The following is a 21,228-nucleotide window of genomic DNA, read 5'->3' as shown; positions in this document are numbered from 1 at the left end:
GAACCGAACAAGTTGCTCATTTTGAAGGGAGATATATAAGATATCTATTTTTAAACTTCCAAGGGCTTGGAAAAGGATTAATTAATTTAATTGTGACTTTTCGTTTTATGCAATTTTTTTGTGGATATGAATCGTGAATCTACACGGGTGGTGACCCCACAACTTCAACGAATCTAGTAATTCGCTGTTTATCATGTTTAAAAAAACACGATATTAATAAATAGTTCGTGAACACAAATTTTTTTTTGACAGATTTAAAGTTGTTGATTGAATTTTTGATCAAAACATAAAAAAATTACTGATACCTATATCTATTGCAAAGATAAAATATTCAATTGAAAGGTTTTGAAGAGAGATCCAGCCCATTAATCGATATTTATCAGGTTGATGAATCCTTCATCGATTGGGTGAGAATCAAAACAAGATATTCGATGAATATTTTATCTTTGCAATAGATATGGGTCATCAGTATGGAAAGATATTGATAGTGATGGTGTGATCACAAACAAACACACAAGAAAGAAGAGATTGTTACTCTACTCGTTTCATTATAGTTTAGTTTTGATTTATTTTCTGTTTTTTTTTTAACAAAAAAAGAGAATAGATAATTTATATATATCTCTGTAATGACAACTACAGCTCCAACTGCTCATACTAGATCAACTTTTTTAAGTGCTCAGGTTGATAAGGTATGTTATATTTTTCAATAATAAGCATTCTAATCTTACTAATTGCTTTACCTTTAAGCTTGTTAGATTTACTACGAATCAATGGACACCTGAAAATCTTTCATCAAGCGAAGCATTCAAGTCTCAGGTTGTAGCTGCTCTCTCTCAGAGTCCAAAGAATGGATCTTCGTTGGCTTTTGCAGCGAGTGGTTTCTTAACATATTCTGCAAACGACTGGAAAACAACTGATAAAGAATATAAAGGTAAGATGATGATGATCGAAGTATTTTAATTAATAGAATCATAGATATCTAACTATCATTACCAAGATTCTATTATTCAACTTATCGGAGATGCTCTACCTATTTATGATGCCAATGTCGTTGATGCAATAATGAGAGGTTGTGCTTTGTCATTCCAAAACTATACATCACATCTCAAGATATGGCAAAACAATAAGACTAGCGAAGCTCTGAAGGAGGCCATGCGTATTACATTCAACCATTTCGAAACTGATCTTGCCACCTATTATATGTCTATGTGTACCAAGCCAGGATATGAGGTAGATGAATTAGATGAATTTGCTGCCATTGCCAATTTCCATTTGATTGTGCTTCGTGATGTCTGTATCTATGGTACTCAATGGGGTTTCAAAGATAGTAAGTAATTCTATTATATTAGAAAATCAAAAACAAAACATAAAAAAACTCATTCAATTATTTAACTTTGAATAGATACTGTAAATCTTTATAAAAATAAATTAAAGACATGCATTGTTGATTATGAAGCATATGCCTGTGATATCTATGAGAAAGGATATAATAAGGTCTTAGATCAAATTGCTGCCAACCCACCAAAATACCAAGTCACTCGCTGGAACAAGATAAACGAATACAAAAGAAATATGAATCGTTTTGTTTTCGATTATGTTTCAAACTTTTGGTATTATAATATAGGTAAGAAAAAATTTAAAATAACTTTTTCAAATTAAATTAGAATCTAATTATTTTATAGATTTATTCCCAAATGGTGTAAATGTTGAGCGTGTAAGATATATATTCTCTGATATTATGGGTATCCCATGTACATCCAGTGGAACTGCTTTAGATAGACCTGTCGAAGAAATTATTAAAGTAATGAATAACAATAAGAGATATTTAGGTGTAAGTTTTAAATGAAAAGATAAGATTAATTTATTTTAGAAACATTTATTAATTTACATTATATTTTAGGAATTACAATCTATTGACTATTATAGAAGTACAACCGGAACTCGTATTATAAATATTCAACCAAATTACTGGAGTTGGGAATCCAGTTCAAATAAACCGGGTTCAAAGTTTGGTGGACAAACTTTAAATGGTACCACTGAGAAGAAAACCGTTATCATCGATAGTTGTAATCCGGCCGTCAAGAATACCAAATTCTCTGCAGTCTCTGATTTGGTACCAAGATCCATTACTTTTGAAAATGGTCAGATTATGCAACCTGCAACAATGAGACCTGAGACTCCACCATCAGGTGCCACTGATATTGAAAATCAATATATTTCTGTCGATGGAATTACCAAATTGAAAGATATCTCTTACTCCAATCATAAGATTGCCACTATTGTCGGTGTCGGTGTAAACAAGATGGGCACAATGAAAGATTTTACCGAGAAGGAAGTAGTTGATGCCATTACCATTGGTTTCTCGCTGAATGACACATTCACTGAGAATATGCTTATGAAAGATATTGTAAGTGTTGTCGATGCCCAGAAATTTGCCACCATTGACAACGACTCATACTACAAGAATCCATTTATGTCGGTCAATCAGGTCATGTTTGGTAACCATGCAATGCACTTCTATACTCGTAGTAAATGCTCCTACTATTTCAACAAGGAATCGGACCAATCCTCTGAATACTACTTTGCCATTTATATCGAAAGTTACTACGGTACTGAAGCCACCACCATCAAAGTAATAAGCCCTAAGAACAACGACACCTTACTTGGCACCTTTACACTCAAACCAGGTGATAAACATGTCATTATTCCTATGGACAACAATTATAAATGTAAGTTTGGCAATGCTATTAATGCAGGTGTCCAATTGGAACTTCAATCTGGAGACTGTCACATTGTATCTCTACTTTTCACCCCTGGACATTTAACTCCATTTACTCGTACAAACGTATCAAGAGGTGCAAAACAAAGAAATGAAAACTATCAAGTTCCAGGTTAAAAAAAAAATAAATATTGCAAACTACCATTTCTGAACTTTTTTTCTAATTTAAATCCAGTTTTTTCCAGGTTATTAATTATTTGTATAATTAACATATTTTAATTTTTAATAAAATAAAATAAATAAAAGTATTGAATATATTAAAATATCTGAATGGTTAGACTGAATATTTTTTTGATCGCATCATTCTGTGAACAATTTGGTGTAGGGTAGTTCTTCAGATTATATCCTGTTCCAAATCTTGTTTCCAATAAATGGGACAGTGTTTACGTTACCCTCCACCAAACGATCTCTTTTATAATCAATTTAATAATAAAATTAAAATAAAAAAAAACTAAAAATCATTTTGTTTTCTCTTTGACAATTAAAAAATTTGCTCATTAAATTTATTTTTTTTAAAATTAGTATTTTTCTATCATTCTTTATATTTAAATATGACATCAACATTTACAACATTATCACAATGGAATAAACTACAACAAGATAAAATCAAGCCTATGATCTTTGATGGTAATCCATTCATGACATCACCAGGTGTTGACGAACTCACTGTTTACAAAACAGGTATAGTCACAGCATTGACTATGGTTCCTTACGGTCCTGTTGTGTCAGGTATTGCAGATGTCTTCCTAACGTATTTAATAGAGACATTCAATGAAGATAAATCAATTATTCGGTATCAAACACTATGTAACGATTTGATACAGAATAGTCTTTATCAGTATGACGATAATCAGACCAAAGCAATCTTCAAAGCTTGTTCACTGGCTTTCAAAGACTATAGACAACACTGGAAAGAGTTACAGGCGGACCCAAAGAATGAAGCTCTCAAAGAAGTCATGAGAGTGAGTTTCCAAAATTTGGAAAATGAAATTGCCACCAAATATATTTATCAATGTAGAAAAGGAGGATTTGAAGTCAACGAATTGGTTTTATTCTCAATGTTTGCTACTGACCACTTAATCATTCTTCGTGATGTAAGTTTACAATTTAATTTTCTTAACAATTTTAATCACCTTATTAACAATAATCTACAAAAAGTGTATTTATAGTGGTAACAAAGAATGGGGAATGCATCCAGATTCAGTTAAAATTGTAAGTTAATTAATTTTTTGAAAAATGGCATATTTATCCAAATAAACCTATAATAATTTATTTATTCTAAAAATGAATTAGTATTCAGATAAGTTCAACAAGCTAATTGTAGACTATGCAGAGTATTGTGTAACAACTTACAATCAAGGTATTACTACTATTTCCAAGAGACCTGAAGCCAATATGAAAATGAGATGGAGTAAGTTTGATATAAATATATATCAACAAAAGAATTTTTATGATAAATCTAACATTTGTTTTTAAAAAAATGTAGATCGTTTAAATAGATGGAGAAATTACAATATTATTTGTGTTTTTGATTTTGTTAATCTTTGGTTTGCAATGGATCCAAAGGTCAACGAACAAGGTGTCTGCCATACTCCTGTGCGTTATCTCTTCTCTGATATTATGGGAACTCCATACAACTCGGTTGATGATAACCATCAGATGACACCAGCCAAGATCAATGAGAAGATCGCAGCCAACAACTATCATCTCTATCAAAATGAATTGAAAAAGGTGGAGTACTCTATCGAGGACAGAAGATTCCGATCGTTCCAACCATTCTTCCACTCTGAGAACTCGGCCGATGGTTTCCGTCCAGGAATATTGGTATCTGGTACACGTGATCCAAAACTAAACCCTATCGTCGCTGTTAACCTACCCATTACAAATGACTATTCGGTTGCTACTATCAAGAATGGATACTTTATGATGAATTGCAAGTTGACTGCACCACCAAATGCCAATGCAGCCAGGGACGTCAATGCTTTCCCATGGACCGAGTTCAACACGTTCTGCACCACCAGAATGGTAGAGTGTGAATTGAGATGGAGAACGCCCGGCACTTGGAGCGATCCAGAAGCTGTAGGACAACCGTTTGAAAACGTTAAACTCTCGTTCGAAGGTCACAAGATCGGTAACATTTTCTCGCTCAGTGTCAACTCATACTCGGACTTTACCAACAAGCTTCGATTCATGGGTGGCGCATGCGATTGTTTCATCTTTGCTTTCTTGCCAGAGCAAGTGTTCCACCAGAACATCATTCCCAAGGTCGGTAACACATTGCTTGACGCGCAGAAATACACTACGACCGATACTGCCAAGCTGGCATACGACTACTTCTATCCTGGTGTTCATGCAATGAGAGTACCAGCCGAAGGTATGATTCAAATCAAACTGATTCCAGAGGATGAAACCCAGACCGTCTACCAAGTAAAGATTCGTTGTGATGTCAAGAAACAAACATCGCTCAAAGTCCAAAACAAGACCACCAACACAGCCGAACAGGAATTCTACATCCCAAGAGCAGTCAATAAGACTCTGGCAACTTCCACATTACCGGCAACCGATGTTTTCAAGATTGATATTGGCAAAACCGGTAGTCTTATTCAATTCACAGCCACTACCGATGAAATCTACATTCAAAGTATCTTACTCATTCCAGTAGTAACAACAACTGCCAAGTAAAAAGAAAAAGTAATAAATAAAATTAAAAAGTTTTTAAATTTAAATTTTTAAAAAAAAGTTTAAAAAAAAAAAATAAGCGCGCCAAACATTTATTATTCAGATCAGAGGAGCAAAAGAAATCTAACTTTTCTACCCTATAGTTTTGTAATATTAAATAAATCTTAATTGTATATATATATAAATAATAATATAAAAACAACAAATATGGATAATACAAATAATGATATTAATAAGAGTCAGAGTTTGCTGAGTGATAAAGCAATTCTTAAACATATGGAGAAAGGAACTGTCGTAATCTCACCATTCATCAGAGAGAATCTTTCTACAAGTAGTTATGATGTTACTCTAGGTCCATATTTTTATAGAGAGAAAGTACCTGAACCAGGTCAAGGTAAATAAATATGTATATTTTTAATTATAATAATTATTATTAAACTTAACATATTGTTAATGATCATTTTAGGTATTTACAATCCATATAGTGAATCAATGGTAAAGAAGGTTTGGGGTGAATATCAAGTAGCGGAGAAGGTAAAAGATTGGTCGTTGCGATCCGGTCAAAAGCTAGAGAATATCGATGACGATGATTATATTATTTGGATAAAACCGGGTGAAACCATCTTGGGTCACACCAACGAGTTCATCGGAGGTAACACCACTGTCACTACAATGATGAAAGCAAGATCATCTCTCGGTAGAAATTTCATTGAGGTTTGCAAGTGTGCTGGTTGGGGTGACGTCGGTTACACCTCAAGATGGACAATGGAAATAACAAACAATTCTCTAAGTTATTCGATTCCATTGGTAAGTGGTTTTTTTACTTTATACTATTAAATCAACACCAATGATCAAAATATTAATATAATGTTATGTTATAGGTTGTATTTAGAAGAATTGCACAAATTATATTCTTTGATACTGAAGGAATTGTTGGACCATCCTATGAAAGCAGTGGAAAGTATCAAGTTTCAAACGATGTTGATGTGTTGAAGACCAAGTGGCACCCAACCGATATGTTACCAAAAATGTACAAAGACAAGGAAATCAAACAAAAACATCAATATCTTTCATTAGACGATTATATTATTGCAAAACAACTATAAAATATTAGAAGTTATAATTATTATAATAGTAATGAATAAATCTAATCTTTGTTTTTTTATCTTTAAATCTTGAAAATGGATTTAAATGATGATACATAAATACATATATATATATATTCAATGTTTTTAAGACCAATTTAATAATTAAATTTATTTATTCTTTAATTAATTAATAACCTCTTATCTCTTTTAGAATCTTTTCAACTTCATTGGAATTGACACGACCATTGTGACTGTATTCCATTGTGAATGATGCGTTTCCATGTGTAACCGAGCGCAGTTGAGTTGAATAACCAATCATTTCTTTGAGTGGCACCAAAGCCGATATGATATGTGTATTCTTTTCCATTCCTACCTCCTTGATGGTACCTCTTCTCTGACGTGAAAGGTCCGACAGTACACTACCGAGGTATTTCTCGTCGACAGAGATTTCGAGATTCATCATTGGCTCGAGAATGACCGATCCAGCCTGGTCACCCATCTTCATAACGGAACGGATAACACAATTTCTAAATGCCAATGGTGGTGAATCGTTGTCCGATCGGTAGTCGATACGATGCACAGTCAGTCTTAGGTCGGTCGCTGGGAAACCCAGTGGAAGTCCACGTTGGAATGCTGACTCACCACCTTCGACAATCGCTAGTTTCAACTTGTCCAACACCGACTTATCGATGGAATTCAAAGTCTGATCGTCGAGATCAAACTTGACTTCGGTGCCGGTGCCCGGCTCCGTTGGTTCCAACGTGAGTGACAGACCTGCGCAATAGGTCTTTGGTCCGGTCGATGTCTGGACATCGAAACTCTCGAATATATCATCCTCGCGAATACTCTCATCGATAGTTCCCTTGTAGGAAACTTGCATTCTTCCCATTCGACAACCGACCTTGAAGTGGTTATCGAGTCGGTCTTTGATAATCTCGAGATGCAGCTCACCCATTCCACTAATGAGGATCTGTTGTGACTCTGTGATTTGATACAAAAACGAAGGATCCTCCTTCTGGATGGTTTCCAACGCTTCTATGAGTGGCTGGTAGTCCTTCTCGGTGTCGGGTTCCAGCGCGCAGAAGAACACTGGCGGTGGGTTGACAATACCCTTGAGCACAGGCTTCAATCCTTTGTCGGACGGCGCTTCATACACCAGCGTATCACCGGTGCACACACCCTTCAGTCCGAGAACAGCGCCGATATCTCCTGCTCTCAATTCTTGAATCTCCTCCATGTCGTCGGCAGCGACTTGCAACAACTTTTGTACACGCTCCTTCTCGCCTGCCTTTCGCGAATTATATACAACCGTTCCAGCTTTCAAAACACCGGAATAGACACGTGTGAATACAATTAATCCACGACGCTTATCATGTACCACTTTGAACGCCAGAGCACACAACGGTTCTTTTGTCGACGGTGTTATGGTCATTGGCTTCTGAGTGCTCATATCGGTTGCTGAGGGTGGCTCTCTATCGATGGGCGAGGGAAGATACTCAACAATACTATCTAGCAATTGCTGTACTCCTTTGTTCTTCAGCGATGAACCATAGAGTATGGGAATTGCTTTCATGCCAATGGTAACTCTCCTGATGGCCGCGCGAATCGATTCATCCGAGAGCTGTCCATCGGTCTCGAGAAACTCTTGCATAGCATCCTCATCGATATCGGCAAGCGTTGTAATTAGATGTTCTCGCTCCTGTTGAGCGCGACTGACAATCTCCTCGGGATAGTCTCGCAACTCGGTCGTTTCCACCAGTTCACCTTTCTCGCCGCTCCAGCCGATGACGTTCATCTTTATCAGGTCGACGACCGATCCAAACATAGGACCGACATCGATTGGCATTTGCAGTGGCAACGGCAGCGCATTCAGTCTGGACTTGAGCATCTTGAGTGTCTTATCGGCTGTGGCACCCTCACGATCCATCTTATTGACGAAAGCGACACGCGGCACTCGATAGCGTTCCGCTTGATTCCACACGGTGATCGACTGTGCCTGTACACCGGCGACAGCATCGAAAATAGCGACGGCACCGTCCATCACACGAACACTACGCTCCACCTCAACAGTGAAATCAACATGACCCGGTGTATCGACGAGATTGATACGATTCTCCTTCCAAGGAAAAGTAATGGTGGCAGCGGTAATAGTGATACCACGCTCCCTCTCCATCTTTAGATGATCCATAACAGTATCACCTTTATGAACTTCACCAATTCTCTTTATCATACCTGAATAATATAACATTCTTTCACATGTTGTTGTCTAAATAAGTATATTCTAAAGAGTCAATATGATAATAATAACCTAAAGTAAAAGATGTAGTAGTTGTTGTTTATAAAACCTACTTTACCAGCATCTACATGTGCAATAATACCAATATTTCTATATTTATTTAATTCACTTGAATATTTCTTCTTGGTCGACGATGATGTTGACGATGAATATGATCTCAAACCATTTTCATTGTATATTGAAGTGATATTATGATATTTTAAATGATCAACTAAACATGTTGATGATTGTCTAATAAAATGACTATTTCTCTGAATCGTTGTTGTTAAACGATTGAGAGATAGCATATTTAAATCAAAATATTAATTAAAAAAACACTGAACGACCTCCATCGTCAGAGCCAAATTGATATGCATTCAAAATATTGGAAATGCCAAAAAAATGAAAAAAACGAGAAATATTAATTTGAAATATAAAATGTACTATTATTATCGTGCTACAAAAATTATTTCCATTTTATTAAATTAATTGATAAAATATTAATTTAATAATATATATTGAAAAATCGATTAAAATATATATGCAATAGTCTTATTCTTTTTTTGGTAATAGTGTCTAAAAGTTAAAAAGCACTCAAAATAGTTTTTTTTGTTTACAAAACAATAAAGTGAAAAAAAAATTGTAAAAAATATTTCACTGAATCCAATTCTGATTATTTTTTGATGCAAAAATGTGTGCTTTTTTTAGATTTGATTTTAAGTTTAAAAGGTTGATCTAAACCATCATCAAAAAATATCATCTTTTTATTGATTATTATTTCTTGTATTAACAAATATTTATTTATCTTTATTTTATTTTTACATTATTCTAAATATATATATTATTTCCATAAGTTATAAACTAAAACTATGCAAAATATTAAAGTAGTAGTTGTAGGTGATGGTGCTGTTGGAAAAAGTTGTTTACTTATAAGTTATACAACAAATGCATTCCCAGGTGAATATGTCGTAAGTATTTCACTTTTGATATCAAATAATAAAAAATATTATCAATACTAATAACTAATAATAATATTATTTGTTAAATTATATTTAGCCAACTGTATTTGATAATTATTCAGCAAATATTATGGTTGAAGGAAAACCATTCAATGTAGCATTGTTTGATACCGCAGGTCAAGAGGATTACGATCGTCTACGTCCGTTGTCCTATCCACAGACCGATGTATTCTTTGTGTGTTTCTGTGTAATCTCAAGAGCATCGTTTGAAAACGTTAAATATAAATGGAATGCAGAGTTGGATCACCATTGTCCATCGACTCCAAAGATTTTGGTCGGTACCAAGTCGGATCTGCGTGGTAGTGGACGTCCGGAAATCTCAACAAAGGAGGCACACGACTTGGCCAAAGAACTAGGTTTCATTGGATACGTCGAGACCAGTGCTCTCGTGCAGACCAATTTGACACAGCTCTTCAACCAAGCGATAAAGTCGGCAGTCAATGCACCGGCCGCCAAAAAGAAGAAGGGTGAGAAGCCAGTTCCAATTCCACCTGCCATGCCACCCGCTGGAAAGGCTCCATGGATCAACATTGTAACATCGACCTACGAGAAGGAGCTGAAGAGCACTCTTGAACACCAGGGTTTCGCCGATGTCAAATTCACATTCGGCAATGACAAACCGATCTTTGCACACCGTGTCATTCTCTGCTCGGCTTCACAGGTGTTCAGACGTCTGTTCTCCGTCACATTGAATACAGATCACTCACCTTTTGCACCTGAGGATATTGAAGCGGGACGTGTCAAGGGAATCAAGTCGATGACTGCCACACCAATGAAACACTACGAGGACGGATCGATTTCCAACGGTGAGATGATCGAGATCGAGGTGGATCCAAAGTTCACAAGACGTATCTTTTATCGTTACATCGAGTTTATCTATACTGGTTTGTTGAACTGTGTCGATCGTACCGACCAAATCAAGGAAACCATTGAGATTGCCGATGTCTTTGACTGCAAATACTTGGCATCGGCCAGCAAGAATCTCTCCAATGGCTCAGAGGATTTGAATCCATCGATCGGTACATTCTTGAATGACGAAATGGGTGATAAATGCAAGGAACTCTTCTTTGGAAAGAAGATATTCTCGGACATTCAGTTCCGTGTCGAGGGAAAGACAATCTACGCTCACAAGGCATTCATTTACTCGCGTTCCGCCGTTGTCAATGCCTACGTGCACGCCACCAAAGACTACGCCGAGAGTCAAGACGCAACTGTTGAACTCCAGGACGTCTCACACGACAACTTCAAAGCGGTTCTGGAATATCTCTATACCGCACACTCGCCCATTGAGGAAGGTGATCCAGTCGGAATCATGGTGTTGGCCAATCGTTTTGGATTGACACGTCTCATCACACTCTGTGAACTCTACATCTCAAAGGAGATTGAAAAGGCAACGACCGTCGGAATCTTCAAGTCAGAGTTGGATATCATCGGACTCTTGTTGTGTGCCAAGTCACACAATGCCGAACAACTCACCAAGTTCTGTCTTCACTTTATCTCTACCAACTACCAACCAATGAAAAAGAGACCAGAATTCACCAAACTCGACAAGGACACACAGAAATATTTGGAAGAGAACCAATGGCCACCAGTATGGTACATCCAGGCATGTGGTGAATATGAAGATCAAATGGCTAAATTCAATGGAAAGAAAGATAATTGTTCAATTATGTAAACATCAACAACAACCCAACTTTTTTATTTTTATTTTTATTTTAACAATCTAAAAAAGATAATGTAACAATTTAACTTTTTGGATAACCAATCAATCAACCATTTTTTTTAACCAATATTTTAAATAACTTTTTAACAAAAAAAAAGTTATATTTTTTTTAACAATTATTTTTGTACATAAATAATAAAAGATAATATTTTGTTTTTCATAAACTAAGAAGACATCCTGGGATTAATTTTCCTGTTTTTTAATATTTACCGGTCTGTTGATTCATCCCATAAAGATGATATTTCATTGATTTCAAGAAAAACGAGTGGCGATACAAATGATAGGATAAGACACACACCAGCACGCTTGGCAGTAACATCAATTTTCTGTCAGTACTTAACCGTGTGCTATTCGCAAGTGTCAGATCAATCCATTTATATAAAAAAAATATAAAGCTATTAAATCGATGACTGGTTAATATTACCTTTTAACATCTTCATGCGTAGCAAACAGCATATCTAAATAAATAACTAAAATTGAAAAAAAAACAAAAATGAATTGAAGATTTCTAATGATATTTATCTGTGTACATGTATGCAAATAATACCCAGATTGGAGGGAAACTCTTAAATCATTAAATATACTGTTATTTAAATTAAAATGTTAAAAAATTGCAATCTTAATAAAATATCGATATTCTTATTATTTAATTCAGAACCGAAAGAACATGTTTAAATAATAACAGATTCTGTTGCAACATTGACAAATAATATTATAATTTTTTTTATATGATTTAAGGTTTCCCGACATTTTTACGTTTTTTTTTTTGATTACTGTTAATTTCAATTTTATTATTAGTTTGTAATATGATTTATTATTCCTAATCTATTTCTCTCTTTTAAAACAACTAAATAGTTTGGAAGTTTTTTTTTAAGAATAATAACAAATAAAACGATGAAACTAATCTTTAAGAATGTTATTTCGAGATATTGTTTAAGTTAAACAATATATTGAAATCTGTCAAAAAAATTTTTCAAAGAGGACATTTTAATTTTTCTCGTTTTTTTTTTAGATTGTAATTGTATACCAAAAGCATAAGTAAGGTAAACAGAATCAATGTATTAATCTAATTTTGAGAGTCATTAATATCAATAGACATCTTTTTGTAATCAATTCAAATTTTTTTTTTTTATTTTTTTTTTTTAGTTATTTATTTAGATATGCTGTTTGCTACGCATGAAGATGTTAAAAGGTAATATTAACCAGTCATCGATTTAATAGCTTTATATTTTTTTTATATAAATGGATTGATCTGACACTTGCGAATAGCACACGGTTAAGTACTGACAGAAAATTGATGTTACTGCCAAGCGTGCTGGTGTGTGTCTTATCCTATCATTTGTATCGCCACTCGTTTTTCTTGAAATCAATGAAATATCATCTTTATGGGATGAATCCCTGATATGTTGTCGTTTTTATTTAAAGACGACGAAAATAGTAAAAAAAAAAAATGAAAAAATCAACTGAAAAATAAAACGTTATAATTATTTTGTCTTTTGAACAAGCAACAATAATAGTTCATCTTGGGATGTGGCAAAAAAAATTAGATAATATTATTTATTATTATTTGTAAATATTTACTACTACATATAATTAAAAAAAAAGTATTATTTTTTATCTTTATCATCTTTCTTTTCGGCGGGAGGTTCACATCCAGACATCTTTGAAAGTTCGAAAGAGTTCATAACACCTTCGTGTCGCTCCAATTCTACGCCGTTATCGTCGTGCTTGATCCAAGTAGGGTAACGTCTGATTTCATATTTCTTGCAGAGTGAGTCGTCACGACACTCTACGAATTTAATATACTGCAGCGGTGATTCCGTTTCGTCTTTGCTGTCGGGAGTGATGAACAACTGCTTCTGATTGATACAGGCACCACAACCTGATGATCCATAGAAAACCATGTTACTATCGGTCAAGCACTTTGCAAACTTGGTCATTGCCGGTTCGTCGTGAACCTCTACCGTCTTTTGGAAAGCGACTGTTGCAACCAAATGCAAAACGAATATGAAAATCAATTGATTCTTGAGAGTCGATAGCAGGCTGCCAAGACTTGGTGGAACTCTTAACTCATTATAGAGTTTCAATGCGAAATACATCAATGTAACATTAATTATATGAACAACAGTACAAAAAGGACATAGTGCACCAATTATATATTCTGCTGCAACCTACAAAGTAATAATAATGATAAGATGAATGTAAATAATAAATGAAATTTCATTAAAAAAGAAACAAACACTAAAACACGAAAACAAAACAAACAACAAACTCAAAGAAATGATAATAATAATTAACAAATTGTTTACATACAAAGTAAATTACAAAACCAACACCGAATGAACACCAAATATAGATGGCAGTGATGAAATGTGGCAGTCTATCGTCGGACATTATGTGATAGATTGCCATGAGGAATACGATGTTCCATGTGATACCAAAGATGGATACTGGCACACCGGCAATCTCACCGAATGCACTCTTGATGACGGTGGTACATGAAATGGTAGCGGATACATCACAGGTTCCACTCTCGATGTTTCCAAATGCAAGGTAGAGAGAGAATGCCAAGTTTACAAGTCCTAGCATACCCATGATCTTGATAGACGATTGGAGTAACTTTCTATTTGGGAATTGTGACATTGAACCAAAACCATTGTTACCATGATTGCTTACCTTACCACCGTTACCATTACCATTGCTATTGTTAATGCCGCTGAGTGATGATACATTAGCAAGCGGTGAGTATGCAATATTATCTTGTTGTTGAAGTTTACTGCCACTCGTCATTTCATCCACTGCCAAATACAGTTCACTACCTTTCATAATCTAATAAATTATATATATATTTATTTTGCAAAATATAAATAAATAAAAATAAAAATAAATATAAAATATAAAATATAAAAAAATAAAAATAAAAAAATAATATGAATAATAATAATATAAAAATATATTATATTAATTTACTAACTTTAGCAAAAAAAACATAACCACCTTTTATTTTATTTTGACTTTTTTTTTTTCTTTTTGATTAATTTTGAAATATTTTAAAATGAAGTATCTTATCTGATTGTTTAATTTTTTTAACGTTAAAAGATAAATATTTGATTTTAAATTACTAAAATGTAAATGTACATAAAACTTTTATTTTTTTATTTTTATTTTTATTTTTTTGTTTTTTTATAAAAAAAAAATAATTGTTTGATCATTATTCGATAATGATGGTATTTTTGTCAAAGATCACTCGTGTGACTTCTTTGGAGAATATATATTTTAATGTTTAGTAACAAGTTTGTGGATATACTTTAAAACATCTTTGGAGGAGAGAATACCCAAATGATCTTCCAAGTGGAAGTTCTTTACATCCAATGGGAAGGAATGACCATGCCATTTCTCACAGACTTTCAACGATGATAATGGGACAGTACCATCTCCTAAATCAGTTTCAACTATAGATAATAATAATAAACATATTAATAATCATCATCATTTTTAAATATTAGTTTAGCAAACATATAAAATATAAACAACTTACAAATAATTGGTTGATCACCAAATCCTTTGTTATATTTATAATAGATTTCAGTTGGAACACCATAACCATAAATACAATGAGTTGGTACGTGTGGTTTCAATCCACTGATTACCGATTGAATTCCATCATAAATCTTTGATGTTATCTGTTTGTAAAAGAAAAAGAATCAATTAATTAGTAAAATTTTAAAATGTATGTTTTTGTTTGAATAATAATAATTACTGGTAATCCAATGGTTGAAAACAATGAACTGGTTTGGGCGATGGTGAAGTTCTTGTATGGTGTTGATACAAAAACGGTTTCTTTACTCCAAACAAGAGGATCTGGCACTAGTTGGATAATTCCACCGGATTCTTTGGCAAAGTTTTGTACTCTATCACCTGATACCAATGGTATACCCAAGTTGTCACCAGAGATAAGAGTACGAATTGCCTTTGGTGATCCTGACCATGGTGCTGCAATAGGGATGAAAGTGTCAATGTATTTATCTCTCCAGGCTTGGGACACTGTATTTAAGAAATACAAAGAGATCATTCCACCCATTGAATGAGAGATCAAAACAACTTTTTGCTTTGAATTGATATCATAGGTATTTTCAATTAAAGATTTCATTTGTCTGAAATATCCATCTTTTTCAAGTTGTTTAATTGAAACTCTCCAATCATACTAATTTGTAAAATAAAAGAGTTAAAAAAAGTAATTAACAACAAATTATAATTAATTTACTTACTGGCGCACCTCTAATATTCTTTCCAGCAACATATCCAAGATCTTCAAAGAATTTAATAAGATCACCATAGACATTGGTCAATGATATTGGAAGGTTTCCAATATAGTCCAGATAGCTTACACCTTTGATTCCTCCGAATTCAATGGTTTGTAGTTCGACACCCTCTGTGTTGGAATAAGTTTGGGTATTGGTATCATAGAAGACAGCAAGATTATCGAACCAACATTCTTGGACGGCAATTTGGGCGACCGAGAGCCAAACACGATGCCAATCTACATTCTTCTTGCAATACCAAGCGGGTGATCTTGTTTTATTGAAACGACCCTCCAATCCACTTCCTGCAATTCCAGGTACTAAAACCATTGGTTTCTTGGGGTGGCTCTTCAATCCCATTGACTCATCCTCCTCGATCAACTGTTTTGTCAACAATTTCAATTCGTTTTTCTCTTCTTTGGTGGTACACTTGAATGGCGAGAACATGGACTTGGCCAAACCTTCACAGAAATCGGCAATCTCTTCAATTGGTAATTTATTGAGGTATTCTACCATTGATTTGTAAGAGTCAGTATCCAAAACCTCTTGGTCTGATTTATCAAGTGAATCTCTCGAGTTCACATTGATATGAGTGGTTTGTTCTTGAATTTGAATTGATACCGTCAATCCAAAAATTAACAATGAAAAAATTAAAATAAATTTAATTTCCATTGTAATAAAATTATTAAAAAATAATTATTATATTATCTTTTAAGATAGAAAAATAATATTATTAATAATCTTTTCTATAAATTATTTATATAATTTTTAATCTTTAATATTTAATTTCTACTATATAAAATATTTTGTTGTTACTAAAATTGAAATATTTCTACTGTGTATTTTGATTGATTGATTTATATATATCTATGAAAAATTAATTGTTACTTTTAAAAATGGGTGGTGTTTTCTGATTTGAAGTTGTATGAAAAATTGTATTATTAAAAAAATGGTAATAGTATACTAGTGGTGGTGTTTCTTAAAAACAGGTTTAAAAAAAAAATAATATTATTTACAAATAAATATTGGTGAAAGTGTTGTTTTATTTAGTGATTTGAAATTTCGAAAAAAATTAAACCTCTGGTCTATTTAAACAGACACAATCATCTTGATAAACACTGAATCTTTGCAAACTGGTATTCATATTTTAATTTTTTTAAATTAAAATTATTTATTTTTTTGCAACCACACTGTTTGATACCAGAACAACTAAACTAAAAAAAAAACGAAAACTACAAAAACAGGTTTTTTTCGATACCAGGATTAAAAAATTTTGAATATTTACATTTCCCAAAATAAAAGTTGTTTGAACTTTATTTTTATAATTTCTTTTTTGTTAATTAATTAAACAAAATAAAAATAAATAATTATTAATTAAAATAAGTATTATATTATTAATAAAATTTTATTATATTATATTTTGAGGATGTGGGGGTTATTATTATTATTATAATTTTTTAATGGAATTATATTTGGTTTCTAATTCCAGTGAAATAAGAGGTGATGGTTTGTTAAAGTATGCTGCAAGCTTGTTGATTGTGTCTTTCGAGTTGTTTTGGCTGGCAGTGTGGAATTTGAATACGAGATCGAAATATTGATTCGAAAGTGTTGGGAAGTGTTGTTGTGCATCGACGAGGTAGGTCTCCAGTGATTTCAGGTGGTTGGCGAGATTGGTGTTTGTCGAATTCACGAAATCCTCGACCACCAGGTAGTGCGGTTTGAATTGGTCGACGCACGACTGCAGTGCTGTCTTGTCTTGCATGAATCTGTGCATCTGCGTCGAGTTGTAGTCCATCTTGTCGATGACGGTGAGTATCTGGTTGTTGATACACCACATCTCAAACTCCAACTTGATCTTTGGCGATTCGTAGTCGGTCGCGCTCTGCTGAGCGCTGTTGTTGTTGGAACAATCTTTGAGCTTGGTCTCGAGCTGTCCCAACTGTTTCTCAAGTTTCAACTTTTCGGTTTCGCTCTTGTCGTAATCCTTTTTCCAACGCAAAACCTTCTCCTCGACGTCGGAAAGCTGTTTCAACTGCATGGTGTTCCACCATTTGAAATATTCCAATATGCTGTTGGCATACATTGTAATCGATTGCGACTGTTTCCTCCAGTAAGACAAACTCTCTTCGATGAACATTACATCGGAGGTAAGTGATTCAAATGTCGAATTGAGTTGTTTGATCTTCTCGTTGTACTGAGAGATATCAACGATATCTTTGATTTGATTGATCGAGTCATTCATGGTATTCGAAAGATTATTTGTAATACATCTAACAAACTAAAAGAGAGAGTTGTTATAATTAGTATGTGTTAAAACAAATCCCACCATTGACTGATAATTTAATCTACTGGATACATACTTTGTTGGCTAATAAAAGTTTAATAAGAAGTGAGTTTACATCGATTTCGACGATTGATGGAAGTACTCTAAGTAAATTCTTGATGGATATAATGGGTGATAATACGAGTGAGAGAATCTGTTCATAATTTCTCTGCAATTCAGCCTGTGAAATATGTTGGTTGTTGCTGTTGCTGCTGTGATAGATACCGGATGTTGAGCTGTTGAGTGATGTTGAAAATTGTACAAGTGGTGTAGTTGAGATGAGTTGTGGACTCGAGTGTGAGCCGTAGAGAATAGGACTGGTGTTTCCATTGATCGGTTTGTATTGCGAGGATGACACTCGCTTTGGTGAGTGCATAGGTGACTGTGAAGGTGGTGTGTTTCCTGAGGCGCTAAGAGAACCGTTGGCGGGGGCGCCGTTGCCGTTGCCAAGATTGAAGCTAGACGATCGCGATCTATTGGCGTTGCCACCGCGTGACTCAATAGATCCTTCAACGATTGCATCGATAATGAACGTCAACACCGCTGGCTCAAAGAATGCACGTTTCGCTGACTCACGCGCAGCCATTGTGCGACTCCACAGCTCTATTATATAGGGAACTTTTGCAACGGATTGATACGCCAATCCATCCTCTGCTTGGTCGATGATCAAGCTGCTTTCAAGCTCGGGATAGTCGGCAATGATTTCATCAAACATGTTGATCATAACTTCGATGACATCGTCATTTCCAATCTCTCCTTTTGTGAGTAAGTTTGGAGCGAAAACCAGCGCCAGATTCTTGGCACCCATCGCATTGGTACCCATGTGTTTGGTCTGTGTCTCGACCACCTCACCCAAGAACGAAAGCAAATAGATCAACAACACTCTGTTTTCTTTGGGTAGCAGTGAGATCCATTCTTTAATCATCGTCTTCTTTTCTTGGAGGTCGTCGGTGTTGATAATCTGACGCTCGAAACGCGCACACAACGAATTCGTGCAGATTGGCTCTGGCAAACTCTTAAAGTATCGCTTCATATTGTCGGCGGCATCGTAAATCTCGTATTTAGCACTGATTGAAAACTGCTCGTTCAAATCGAGACGTCGCTCCAACTCGTCGACTCTTGCTTTCGATCCTGACAAACGGAATATACCTTCCTGTTTGGAGTTATCGCCTCTTATGTAGTGAACCAATCTTCGCAGGAAGTAGGGTGCGATTGACGTGCGATTCTCTTGTCTTCGCATAGTCTCTGATATCTCCACTCGGAAATTGCCAGGTTCCAACACGGCGGAGCTGCAACGTGCCCATGCGTGAACAAAGTGCGCTGTTCTTCCCTCGAGTGCTGCGATCTTTTTGAATGTGGAAGTCGACTTTTTGTCTTCGAGTGCGCCGAGTTGGCCGTCGTCGCCCGAACCCAAAACATAGACTTCGCCCTTCTCTGTGAGTGCCAAGAGATGTGTCAAACCAGCCGATATCTGCTTGACGCGACAACCACTTGGAATGGTGTGCGTCTTGTCATTGTCTCCAGCACGACAAACGTGCTCATTGTTTCCCCAGATATAAACGGCGCCGCCACCGGAACGCGCGGCAATATAGTTTCGCGAACAACTCAGCTCAACGATATCGCGTCCCAAGAACGGTTTAACGGGAATCGTTAAAACATCGTCAGTGTTATTAGATGCAATTTGTCTGCCACGATTGTTTCCCCATACAAATACTTCGTTACCCTCGACAATTGCCGCGGTGAATTCATCACCACACGAAACAGTGAGTGCACGTGCTCCGAGCGTCACCTTTCTAGGCGCGCTAGTAATAGAGTCACCAACCACACCCAGTTGTCCTTTACGATTCGATCCCCAAGTGTAGACAGCACGCTTCTCTGGTGTGTTGGTCTCGGCCACCACCGCCACATGATTGAGACCGAGCGCAACACAAATAACACCCTTTAGTAAATCTACTTTGGTTGGGGTGGCCAGTGATTTGCTCGATTGAGTATCGTCGAGCGTTCCCCAAGTATATAAAAGTCCATTCTCGAGGACTGCAGCAGAGTAACATCCACCGGCTGCAATCATCCTGACGCGCTGTCCACCGAAAGTCGACATCGACAACAAGATTGGAACGGGTGAATGTGTGAATGGCGATGAAGATCCGCTTGCTGTCACTGTTCTTGGTCGACCTACATTGACGCGATTCAGTACATCGTTTGTCACACCGAGCTGCGACGATCTGTTGTCGCCCCAGGCGTAGACCTCGCCCTCCTGTGTCAACGCCAAAGAGTGAGTGAATCCCGATTGTAAAGAAACTATATTTGGCACCACTGCATTGAACGATGGTTTACTAGAGTACTTCTCACCCCAGCAATATAAAACACCGTCATAAATCTGCTGTTGCTGTTGTTGTTGATTCTGTTGTTGTTGCTGTTGTTGCTGTTGATTTCCTATTATTCCTGTCACTACAATCAATGATCATCATCATCAAATATTAACACATTATTTCCAGATTTATCTTTTTTGTTTTGAAATTTCCAACACTAATTTTTTTTTGGAATACTTACTTTTTGGTGAATGAGAGGAATTTGGAATCATAGATATCGATTGAAAGTTTATATTTGATATAAACTAACTAACTAACTAACTAACTAAAGATTGGTACAATTATATTTAAATATAAAATAAATAAAATAAATAAATAGATTGATTATATACAAAATTGATTGGATGTGATTTGATTTAATTGATTGCTTAGATACTGGTGATATAGATATTAATATTGATACAATAACAAACAATACATAAACTACTACTCTACTACTAAATTGTGTAATGAAATCAGATCAATCAACTTATTTTTGGTTCACTGATTTATTAATAATTATTTTTAGTTTAGGTTTTATTGTTGTTGTTGGTGGTGTAGTTTATGTAAAAAAAAACTTGTTTTTTGTTTTTTTTTTTTTTTTGGTTTTGTGCTAAATTGAATTTTATCTGTTTCTAATTGTGATTGTGTTGTTATGTTGAGAGATGTTCAGTTTGGTGGGTTGTTTTATTT

General features: G+C 35.0%; 7 protein-coding genes across 7 annotated transcripts; 4 read left to right on the top strand and 3 right to left on the bottom strand.

Moving 5' to 3' along the window:
* Positions 1 to 626: 626 nt before the first annotated feature.
* PPL_09638 (uncharacterized protein) lies at positions 627 to 2,896 on the top strand (the record flags this gene model as incomplete). Its single annotated transcript, XM_020580431.1, has 6 exons — positions 627 to 689; positions 748 to 951; positions 976 to 1,327; positions 1,403 to 1,624; positions 1,683 to 1,831; positions 1,901 to 2,896. The coding sequence occupies 6 exons, from the start codon at positions 627 to 629 to the stop codon at positions 2,894 to 2,896; spliced, it is 1,986 nt and encodes a 661-aa protein (XP_020429018.1).
* Positions 2,897 to 3,330: 434 nt separating this feature from the next.
* PPL_09637 (uncharacterized protein) lies at positions 3,331 to 5,601 on the top strand (the record flags this gene model as incomplete). The annotated part of the gene is made up of 5 exons (XM_020580430.1): positions 3,331 to 3,873; positions 3,938 to 3,991; positions 4,073 to 4,190; positions 4,266 to 5,457; positions 5,562 to 5,601. The coding sequence occupies 5 exons, from the start codon at positions 3,331 to 3,333 to the stop codon at positions 5,599 to 5,601; spliced, it is 1,947 nt and encodes a 648-aa protein (XP_020429017.1).
* A 64-nt stretch (positions 5,602 to 5,665) lies between these two features.
* On the top strand, positions 5,666 to 6,564 carry PPL_09636 (dCTP deaminase; the record flags this gene model as incomplete). Its single annotated transcript, XM_020580429.1, has 3 exons — positions 5,666 to 5,852; positions 5,925 to 6,265; positions 6,340 to 6,564. The coding sequence occupies 3 exons, from the start codon at positions 5,666 to 5,668 to the stop codon at positions 6,562 to 6,564; spliced, it is 753 nt and encodes a 250-aa protein (XP_020429016.1).
* A 169-nt stretch (positions 6,565 to 6,733) lies between these two features.
* Positions 6,734 to 9,129, bottom strand: gfm2 (elongation factor G; the record flags this gene model as incomplete). The annotated part of the gene is made up of 2 exons (XM_020580428.1): positions 6,734 to 8,812; positions 8,896 to 9,129. The coding sequence occupies 2 exons, from the start codon at positions 9,127 to 9,129 to the stop codon at positions 6,734 to 6,736; spliced, it is 2,313 nt and encodes a 770-aa protein (XP_020429015.1).
* A 561-nt stretch (positions 9,130 to 9,690) lies between these two features.
* On the top strand, positions 9,691 to 12,743 carry rabK1 (Rab GTPase; the record flags this gene model as incomplete). The annotated part of the gene is made up of 3 exons (XM_020580427.1): positions 9,691 to 9,789; positions 9,878 to 11,511; positions 12,710 to 12,743. The coding sequence occupies 3 exons, from the start codon at positions 9,691 to 9,693 to the stop codon at positions 12,741 to 12,743; spliced, it is 1,767 nt and encodes a 588-aa protein (XP_020429014.1).
* A 427-nt stretch (positions 12,744 to 13,170) lies between these two features.
* PPL_09633 (uncharacterized protein) lies at positions 13,171 to 16,536 on the bottom strand (the record flags this gene model as incomplete). Its single annotated transcript, XM_020580426.1, has 6 exons — positions 13,171 to 13,734; positions 13,877 to 14,392; positions 14,855 to 15,015; positions 15,102 to 15,246; positions 15,324 to 15,767; positions 15,832 to 16,536. The coding sequence occupies 6 exons, from the start codon at positions 16,534 to 16,536 to the stop codon at positions 13,171 to 13,173; spliced, it is 2,535 nt and encodes an 844-aa protein (XP_020429013.1).
* A 1,014-nt stretch (positions 16,537 to 17,550) lies between these two features.
* Positions 17,551 to 20,768, bottom strand: gacGG (regulator of chromosome condensation domain-containing protein; the record flags this gene model as incomplete). Its single annotated transcript, XM_020580425.1, has 4 exons — positions 17,551 to 17,756; positions 17,986 to 18,142; positions 18,225 to 20,635; positions 20,738 to 20,768. 4 exons carry the CDS (start codon positions 20,766 to 20,768, stop codon positions 17,551 to 17,553), a joined length of 2,805 nt encoding a protein of 934 aa, XP_020429012.1.
* Positions 20,769 to 21,228: the final 460 nt, after the last annotated feature.

This window comes from Heterostelium album (assembly GCF_000004825.1).
Source record: "Heterostelium album PN500 unplaced genomic scaffold PPL_scaffold11, whole genome shotgun sequence".
NCBI lineage: Eukaryota > Evosea > Eumycetozoa > Acytosteliales > Acytosteliaceae > Heterostelium > Heterostelium album.
The sequence above is the reverse complement of the archived record's forward strand: the minus strand, read 5'-3'. Positions and strand labels throughout refer to the sequence as shown.